The 10,730-nt window shown below is 27.0% G+C and overlaps 2 protein-coding genes across 2 annotated transcripts; both read right to left on the bottom strand.

Annotated features, from left to right (window-relative positions):
* Window positions 1–2,311: 2,311 nt before the first annotated feature.
* Window positions 2,312–3,925, bottom strand: EIN_112850 (hypothetical protein; the record flags this gene model as incomplete). The annotated part of the gene is made up of 1 exon (XM_004185549.1): window positions 2,312–3,925. One exon carries the CDS (start codon window positions 3,923–3,925, stop codon window positions 2,312–2,314), a length of 1,614 nt encoding a protein of 537 aa, XP_004185597.1.
* Window positions 3,926–8,646: 4,721 nt separating this feature from the next.
* EIN_112840 (hypothetical protein) lies at window positions 8,647–9,174 on the bottom strand (the record flags this gene model as incomplete). Its single annotated transcript, XM_004185548.1, has 1 exon — window positions 8,647–9,174. The coding sequence occupies one exon, from the start codon at window positions 9,172–9,174 to the stop codon at window positions 8,647–8,649; it is 528 nt and encodes a 175-aa protein (XP_004185596.1).
* Window positions 9,175–10,730: the final 1,556 nt, after the last annotated feature.

Below are 10,730 nucleotides of genomic sequence, written 5' to 3'. Positions count from 1 at the left end.
AAACAACGAGTTCCATAAAGTTGCTTCGTTGCAATTAATAACCCCTATAAAAACAACCATTGGGGAGTGAGGACTATGAACATCTTTTACGGCGAGACATTTCCAGAGTAAACCACAATGAAAACAATAAAACGTCCAAAAAGTTCAACATTGTTTTATTTTTTTAAGTTATTTTTTATCGCTATTTGGGTTATTTTAGAAAGCAACAAAAATAAGTGTCTTACTATTATTTGGTGAACCTTTTTTCACTTCTTATTTACATGGTATTTTTTGGTAATTATTGGGAAATACATCCTTCTCACAATTATTTGGTCAACTGTAGATGTGTTGGGTTCGGGCAGTGCCACCAAAAGGTATGTTTTTATTGGAAGTGAATTTCATTTAAACAATGGGAATATTTTTTAACCCAAAAAATTCAAAATCATTTTTAAAATTACCATTTTTAATATAAGTGTCGTACTTATTTATTAATTAAATGCAATCATTAGTAAAATATTATAAATCATAAACCTGCGAGTAGTAAATATATTATATAAATAATTATAATTAGTTGTAATTTTTTTATTTTATTAAACTAAAACTAATAATAATTATTTTTAATGTTAATAATTAAAGATATTAATAGACAATAAATATAATGCTTTAAAAACTGGGATATATACATTATTTAATAATCTAATAATTTAATGAAATAAAACTATAATATATAGTAAACAATATGCTGATAATAAACCTCTTTACTTTAGTATATAATAGTTAAATAATTATTTAATAAAAAATACATAAATTGAAATTATTTTATAAAAATAAATGTTTTGTATTTATTTGCTATAAAAAATAATAAAACAATTATTATATTAATGGTTTTCTTCAATTTGTAAATTCCATGAATAACGAATTTTCTTAAAACATGACAAGTGCCGGCAAATTTATACAATTTTAGACTTATGAAGGCGGTTTTTAATAATAATGAAAATATTGCCATTTTTATTTAAATTTATAAAACAAAACAGTAAATTTAGTGTGGTCATTACACCTTATGCCAATTTTTGTATAGATAATTATAATTAATATAAATTAGTTGTATTATTTAAAAATAAAAAGCTTTTTGTTCTTTTTTATTTAAAATATTAAACTTTATAAAGATTATAATTCATTTTAAATTATTTGTAATAACATACATAAGACGTAATTATTATAAAAGAAAAAATAAACAAATCACCTCAAACAAATTTATAAAAATAAAAAAAGTAAACAAAAATGAATTTCTCTCAAAAGTTTACACATTTTGAAAACTCCATCTACAAAATATTTACAACATAGATCGCACAAGGAGTAAGGAAATGCATAGTGTCAAGAACACAGGAGTGATAAAGGTAGAGAAGTAATTTCTATTGGAACAGACTTGGGTTCAGATCTTGGTGGAAGTAGCAGATACTTAGAAGAGGAAAAAAATATCTAAGGACTGAAGAGGAGAAAGGTTCCTAGACAACATTAATTGGATTGTGGTGAATCGATCCTAAACAACAAATGTAGATTCAGTAGAAGAAACTGAGCTTAAAATGCGTTTACGCATGAAAGGGAAAAAAACTAAAAGTTCTTTATCAATAGTCAAAAAGTCACGAAAAAAAGACTGAGAAAGTGGTAACAGGGGATGAACTTTGGTTTGGGGTATGACGGTAGCGACAAGAATTCTCTTTTCCTGATAACACGGAGAAACGGGCATTGAAATGAGTCAATCAGAGGTATGACTGTTATACCCATGGAAGAAACAGGGCGGTTTTACATTCTTTAAACAACTATATCAAAACTTTATAAAATGAACCAAAAAATACAAATGTGATAAGAACAAGAAGTTGTGCATAATTAATTGACTCGTTATAATAATTTATGTTTGCTAAACATTACAAAGAAGTCTAAAAGAATAAAAGAATATGAAAAAAGTAATCTTTAATGTTTTTTAACTTTTTTTACATTTTTTATTGGTCATTTTTATGTTGCTATTTTTGCCTTCTTTATTTTTGTAACTGACTTTATATATTTATCGTTGAAGGTTTATATAATAACATTTCTATAAACCTCAAATGTTATTTGGTTATTGGAATTAATTTTTTTCCACCACCACATTTAAAATTTTGATGGGTTGGAACAAAATTTTCAAAATTCACTTCCAATAAAAAATTTTTTGGTGGCACTGGTACGGGTTTAAAATATATTCATTTGAATAACAAATAAATATTTGTTATTCAACCTATAATAACAAGTTTATTTTATTAAAAAATGTAATATAAAAATGAAAAAAAAATAAAGCTTAATTAACCTTTCTTCGTGGGATTACTGGTTTTTTGGGTCCCTTTATTTTGCCATTTGTAGACTCTTTATCTTTTGAAGCTTGTTCTTGTGTAATATAAGTATCATCAATAGCGTGAACTTTCTGTTGATCTTCTGGCAATTGCAATCCTGTTTTTTCTCGTTTTGGAATGCGTGGTTGTCTTCTTTCTGTTTTTGGTTTTATTGTTTGACTTTCTTTCTTCGTTTTTAGTTCACTTTTTGGTTTAGTTGGTTTCTCCTTTTCTTTTTCTTTTTGTATTTCTTCGAATTGTGTTTTCATGTCTATTTCAAGCTTATCAAATAATGCCCGATTCCTTGCGAGTTCTTCAAGTCCTCTCAAATATCTTTTTTTCACTTCGCACACGCATTTATTTTCAAATCCAGTTTTTTTGTGGATGTTACAGACAAATTCCTTTGTTTCGTCAGTCTCTCCACGTAACACCAAAACGGCACTTCCAAGTTCTTCTACTTTATTGTAAAACACTGAAGGACAAAATTGTTCTTTCCCACCACATTGTCTATAAAATTTATCACACAAATCATATTTTCCCATCAAGTACATCTCTGAAAAATCAAAGTTGGTTTCCCTCTCAGAAAACCCAAATCTGACTAAATACATTCCATTGTGGTCTTGGACATATTGCAAGACATTTTTGTGTGCTTTCTTATTGTGATTTTCAACATCGGGATATGCACTAGTCAACTTTTTATAGATCTCTGGAAATGCTCGTCCTTTCACTTGAGGCGGTACAAAGTGTTCAAAGCACATCTCTTCCTTGTCGCATTCGATAAACGTCCCATTTTGATAAGTGACTTCTTCCATTAAAATTTCATACACTGAGTCTCGCATACCAAAAGTGTTACATAAACATATTATAAAACTCGAGCCGTCGGACAACTCAAATTTTGGTACCTCATAGACGGGAATGAGTTCTGTGTTCTGAAACACCAACTCGTTGCAAAGGGCTTTTAAAGGGGCAAAAACAGACAATGAGGTGTTTCTAGCGTCACTCAAAGCGCAGTGGAACTTCTTGTCCAATTTAGTGTGGTACTCGCACTTTTCAGAGATGTGTAAATGTTTATAATACATATTGACGTCTTTTTTAATTATTTTTTCATCAAATTCCTTGCCAAAGTGACGAAGTATACAACTAATTAGCATGTGATGTGTAAGTATAGTGTACTGAATGTCACTCGTTTTGAATATTGAATTCATCACTTTAACATCCCCTCCATTAATAGTCTCATCTTTAACAACAAAAATTTTAAGACCAGAGTACTTGGACAAGTATTTTACAAACTGATCAAACCCGACACGCTGTGTCGGGTAACTTGGTGAATTGGAGTTGATTCCATGGATTTTGAAGGCGTATTTGTCACTCTTTTTACAGCGAATGATAACATGGAAAGAATCGTGTTCAGCCGGATTTGCGAGGGAAACAGTCGAAACCCCTATTTCGTCAGTCTCAGGAATTGCACTGTATTGATTTGCAAATTCAAAGTCTATGAAGTGAAGGACCGAATTTTGAAAGTTTTGGAGAAACATTGGTTCAACGTCGGTCCATTCGTAATATTGAGGTGTTGATTTACTCATTACTGGTTTTATTCTCAAGTTAATTTTGTTTATTAAGGGTTGTGTTGCGAAGAAATATCGATGAGGTAATAAATGTATTATATATTCTTATTTTTATGGTAATTATAATAGTTTCTATTATTCAGATACAACCACATGAGTTTATATTAAAATAAAAGATCAAATTGAGTCGTTTTCTGATAATAATTATAATAATTTATAATTAAAGTTATTTGAATTTGTATTCTTCAATTGAAATAAATCATTTTCTATGGCTATTAACTCATTTCTCGATTTTAAAACTCACTTCTTCGCTTTTTAACTCACTTTTATAAAAGTAACTCACTTAAAAAATAATTTACTATTCCAATGGTTATATAATAATAAAATAATTAATCTTAAAAATAAAAAAATATAGTTTTTATTTAAATTGTTATTTAACTATTTACTTAATCAAAGACTTGACCAATTGGCCAAATTTGTCGTCAGTAAAATTATTTTATTTGCAGACTGTGCTGAAAAGACAAAAATAAATAACATTTTTTTACAGACTTAAATAATTCTCTTGTTATTAAAATATCGTTTCTAAAAATCGTATAAAATAAAAATCAAATCGATTGATTGACTTTTTATCAAGACATACTTAATATGTTCAATCATAATATGGTTGTCATTATGAAAGATATCGTCATTTGAATTCAATAAAGAAAATGTTGTTACATTTGAATTTATTATATTACATTTTAAAATTTGTATCATTTTTGATTTTGAACAGTTTCACACGTTGGAGTTTATTTTATGTTTTTTTCCCAAAATTTTTTTCCTATAAAAAACTACATACTATTTTGCCGAAAAAGTAAAAAAAAATATTTTTAAATAACATTTATACTAAATAATTTAAAATTCAAAACGATAATATCTGATTGAGTCTTTGATGAAAAAGACTCCATTGATTATAAAAAACAAAAGTTCAAAGAATAACAGTTTGTGTTGTTTTTTAGTAATTTTTAAGTCAATATCGAATTAAGTAATATGTTTAACGTTGAATATTATGATGAAGATACTTAATTTTAGAGACGGTTGTCGAAGTTAATTATGTTAGAAAAAACAAAAACAAACGATCTATTTTCTTTAATTGTAAGTATGTATATTTCCGATAAAAACACTCTATGAATTCATGTGAATCGAGTCAATGAAATGTCACTTCGAGTGGCGACAAAAAGCTTATTACAAACGTTCGTCGTATAAGCAAATTGCTACAAGTTATAAAACACTCCGAGATAATCAATAATAACAATAATTCGAATATCTTAGTGATTTTTGTTATCATTTGAATATTAAATTTAATAAAATCACAAGGATAAAAATCAACAAAGGAGCTCAAACATGTTTTTCCTCTTTTTTAATTATTTTTACACTCAACAAAAAAAATAAAACATCAACCTTTTTATTTTTTTAATATAAAACAGAAAAAACAAAGTTTCAACGTGTTAAATGATACAGTATATAATAAAGTTTTGTAATAAGTGATATTAAAATTAAATAATATTTTAAAGTTAAAACATTAAATAGTTTGAAACTAAAATGATGAAAACCAAACTTAGTCATCTCAAACAATTTTACACGTTTTTTTTAAACCAAAACAACCAGTTTCAATTGTTTATCTATTACTAAAATAAAAATAATTTGTATACAATAAACAAATAACAAATAACACCAAAGTCTATTATTATTACAAACACAGTTAAATATAACAACTATTTTATAGTGTTAAAGTTTGTAATGTTGAAATACTGACCCAAAGAACTGAATCACATTATTTAATCAACATTATAAAAAACAAACAAGAACCGTTTAATATCAAAAAGAAGATATTGTCAGATATTAATTGCAAGACAAATAATGAAAAATATTTATTGAATTGGTTGAATTGAAATAATTTAAACTTTTAAAAATAATTTATATCATTAATTTTTTAAAAAACGTTTAAATAAATCTTGTTAATAAAAACAAGTGTATTGTTTTACACTTTTTAAAAATTGTCCTGGATTGTACTATTTTTTTAATTTTCCATATAACGAAGTTTAAGGCATTGCGAAACATTTGAATGTATAAATAAGAGATAATCATTCGTGTTATTATTTTTGTTGATATGTTTTACAAATTAAAATTAAAAGATTATTTATAATATTTCTGATCTCAATATGAGATGTGACAATACTAATATGTCACAGTAGCTTACGTTGAATTACTGTGACATTTTTTATTGAATGTAAAAATCACAAAAAATAAATACAGTATAATCCGAGTTTAATTCACTTAAAATATTTTGGAACTATCGGGTTTAATTCCACTTTTTTCAAGAAAATTATTTTGAATGATTTTTAAAACAAAAATAATTGATGGAATTAACTTTCGGTAGTTTCATAGTTATAATTATTTAATAATTATTTGATTCAATCAAAAACAAATGGTATAGTCGGGTGATAAAGGGGGTTAATTTGGGACAGAAGTAGTTAATTTGAGTAAAAAACTATAAAATATAATTTCTTTAACCATAAAAGTATTAGAAGGGTTTTTTCAATTAACTACTTTGAAGATAATAAAAGAAAACCATAACTTTTTATTTTTGATATTATTCAATCTTTGAAAACAATGGAAGAAGAAGAGTAAGGAACCCTCGATGAAACAACCACAGGCAATCAACACAAAAAAAGCAATTTAAATACAAGAAACCAGTTTAAAAACTGTATTTCAATATATATTCATGATGTATATGGTTAAAATGCCAGAGTTTAATGAATTAACTACAATGTCAATCTTTTAAAGTGTCACAGAATCACTGAAAATCCATCATTTGTTGAAATCTTTTAATCTTTCGTTGTTGAACCATTCCCATTGAGAAAGGAAAAGAGAAAGACCATTTTAACACCAAAACAATTGGAGTTGAAGAAGAGCAGAAAAGAAACGAAACAAAGGAAAAAACAAAGGAAAATCCTTTAACAAAACAAGTTTCAGACAAACCACAAAAAGTGCTGCGTTTTAGACTTCCACATTTCTCTAAGTGAACAAATTGAGGTGTTTTTGTTTATTTTTGAAATAGAAATTTATAATTATTCAATTTATAATCATTTAAAATTAAAAAACTATAATTTAAATTAATATTTTAATTTTATGTTTATTTTGACCTTTAAATAGATTTTTTAAAAATTATAGTTTCAAAATTATATTTATCAAAATTAACTACCTTTGTCCCTTTTTAATGCTATTTATCCCCCGACTATATTGGTAAATACTTTTTTATCGTCTCTAAAAATAAAGTTTTTTAACTATTTAATATAATATTTTAATTAAAATTATAGTAATTGGGAGCTTGGGATAATAATTGGTCTGGTTCCCGAATTAAAAATGTGTCGATAATTCAACTCGTAACAGTAAAAACTGCGTGCGACGATTAAAGAAAAGAAGGCACAGGCGGTCTGTTTGTGCACCGTTTCACACACTCTCAATGTCCTCCTTGGCGCGGATCCCAATGACCGCCCCGTTTGAAAAGGGAACCACAGCGTCCAAACAATACGGAGGAGGAAAGTGGTGACATGGGGACGCACAAACAGTGGCTTAAATATGGACTTCATTCAAAAAACATCGCGGCAAATACTTTGTTAAGGTGGTGGTAAAACAAGTCTGTTTAAATAAATAAAAACGAATAAAAACACGAGTTTATTATGTTTGTTTTTATTTATTCATTATTTTATAATAAGTAATTTATAATATTATAGTACCGAAAAATAGTTTCAGAAACAAAAATAATGCATTTTTATTCAAAAACAAATATTCTGATTAATTTAGGTAAAAACCCAATTATTTTCCATAAATTTAAACAAAAAAAACAAGGCTATGATATTAAAACTCAAAAGTGTTGTTTTTATTATTTTTTCTTACTTCGGGTTTAATTATTTTCGAATGAAATAAACCCGATTATTTAATTAAACCCGGACTGGAATTAAACCCAGATTATACTGTATAACCAATTATATTATGTCACCACATTGTTATCCACAATTATTATACAACAACTTTACTTTAACATTTATATACAAATGATAAATATATATTATTATATTTTTACTTGCCCATAATTAATATATCTTTCATTTCACAGTACTTAAAATCATTATATTTTTTAAACACCACTACAATTAAAAAAGTTTAATTTAGACAAATACAATTATAAATTGTTAGTGATATTATAATAACCGTTTAAAAAATACTATTTACAACCACATTTTTATTTAAAAATATAGAACAAAATAAATAAATCATTTCATTTTTAAATATTTAAACACGAGGCTTCATGTTAATAACGTAAATGATTTGACAAATATGAATAATATGTATAAGTTGAAACTTAATTTAATAATGACTTAAATTTAAACAAATGAATATACTAAACATAATTTTTAATGTTTGCAGTTTGTTATATAGTAAAATGACAACTATTCAAATTTTAAAAGTTAATATGAGTTACTTTATACCCAGGTGAGTTTATTGTGATAACTTACACATATCGTAAAATCACTTAACTTTTACATTTTATAAAAAGTATTCTCTAAATAAAAATATAAATACACACAATTTAGTTAATCTTGACAGAAGTATAATTTAATTTATCGTTTGTAGTATTTCCATAAAACAACGAAACTTTTAAATAACACAAAAGTAGAATTTTTTGAATTATGCATTCATATTGTTTTTAAAAGTATCTGGAACTCTTCAAATGAAATCATTCCGTCGTTGTTAATATCAGTTTTGTCAAACAACTCGGATATTTTTTGTTCGTTCTCCTCTTTATTGAAAATTTCTTTGTTAGTAAATTGTATGAATTTTTTAAACTCGTCTTTACTCAGAACACCATCGTGGTTTGAATCTATACATTCAAACATGAATTTGTTGATGTGTCGCATTTTCTGTCTTTCATTTGGGTTATAAAGTTTTTCTAGAAAATTAACAAGAATATTCGCATAATTTTTGGTCAGTGTATTTGAACTCTCAAGTCCTCCAGAAATGAAAGCAAGTTTTTCAACCATTATTGTCGTCTTTTCGTTATTAGACTCTGGAAAATCTTTACTCGAAAATTTGTATTCCTCACTCTTTCCATGTTCTATTTGCTCAATCAACTTCACACTTGTTTCAACGAAAGATTTGACATCTAAAGAACCGTCCGATTTTTTGAGACGTTCATAAATCATCTTAAACGTTTTGTCGCCCATTTGGATTTTTGTGTTCTTATTTCGTTTCAATCTGGGATTTATTAATGTTTCTGTCTAAAAATGTTTATCTAACTATCTATGGTATAATTCCTATTTTAAAATAAAGTCATCAAAATATTTATTATTTAATTATCCAATAAATTATGGTGAATAAGATTTAAACCCAAACCCAACACGTATACATTTGTTAATATAGTTAATTTTTAATACAACTAATTAGAAACAATTTTACACCAAAAAACTATATTATATAATTATGTTTACTATTAAAAAACAATTAAAAAGACAACAAGAAATATTTTTAACTTGTAAAAAAATCAATCATTTTTTGGTTTTTTAAAAATCTTTGATTTGTTCTTTTTTTCTTGTTTTTGTTTTTTGCGTTTTATTGACAATGATTCATCGACATTCTTTGAAGTTTTAGTTTTTTCTTTCCTGCACACGCTATAACCAAAGGGTCTTTTACTTCGTCATTTTCATATCCCGTTTTGTCTTCTCGTAATTTGTCAATTTCTTCAACAAAACAAACGACTTTTTTGAACACAGTTTTTTCCTCAAATTGCGGGTTAAATCAAACAATTTCTTTTTGACAACATTATCACCTAAAGTGTTATTATCAGAAACGACTTTAACTTCATGAATAGTAACTATATTTTCGATAATTAAACATTTTTCTGCAAAATCATCTTGAGTAAAAAGTGGTGCAGAACAAGGACCCTTCACGATTAGTCGTGTTTTACCCCTGATGTTTATGTAGTATCCTAGTGGACAACGCGGGTCAAAAAACACATCACCTCCTCTTTTTCTGAAGTATATCATATGACAACAAGGAACCCCCGTTTCAAAATACATTTCACATTCACAATTACATCCATTACCCAACGAACATTTACTCATACAAACAAACGTACAAAAGCTGTCCAAAAGTAAATCAACTGTTTTTGAAGTAAGTTTGGGTATGACATTAATTGGGACCAGCAGTTTGAGAGCATTCATCTGTTTTTCAGAAAGTGTATTTTTGTTCGTTTGGAGTTGGTGTGTGTCCAATACAAAAGCCTTTGCCGCTTCCAATAGTGTTGGAATTCGACCATGTATTAGTGCTTTTGCATGTGAAAAAAACCTTCTGCCAAATTCGAGGTTGAATACAGCTCTTGACATACCTGAGAAGGCATAAAAGTGTGTTTTATATCAAAGAGTGTTTTAAGAACTTTAAACTTGTCAGATCGATCATTGATGTTTTTATCTGGAATTGTATCAGATGACAACGCAAGTTTTAAAAATCAGAATACTTTTCGTGATTCAATAATGTCATTGTATTCGAAATTATATTTGACCGTATGTCTTCTGAAGAAATCAACAATGTTAGTTTCGCTAAGAACAAAGCCTCCGCTTTCTCACTATCAACGTTTTCTTTCAACAGCGAATCAAACAAATATACAATTTCATCGTCATATTAAAAATGCTTTTCTAAATTGCGATGTATGTGTAACTAGCAGTGTCTTATCTTTGTCTGTTGGCCAAATACTGAATATAGTGCTGATGATTGGGCTTCAGAC

This window comes from Entamoeba invadens (assembly GCF_000330505.1).
Source record: "Entamoeba invadens IP1 unplaced genomic scaffold scaff_1105074725955, whole genome shotgun sequence".
NCBI classification, from domain to species: domain Eukaryota; phylum Evosea; order Mastigamoebida; family Endamoebidae; genus Entamoeba; species Entamoeba invadens.
The sequence above is the reverse complement of the archived record's forward strand: the minus strand, read 5'-3'. Positions and strand labels throughout refer to the sequence as shown.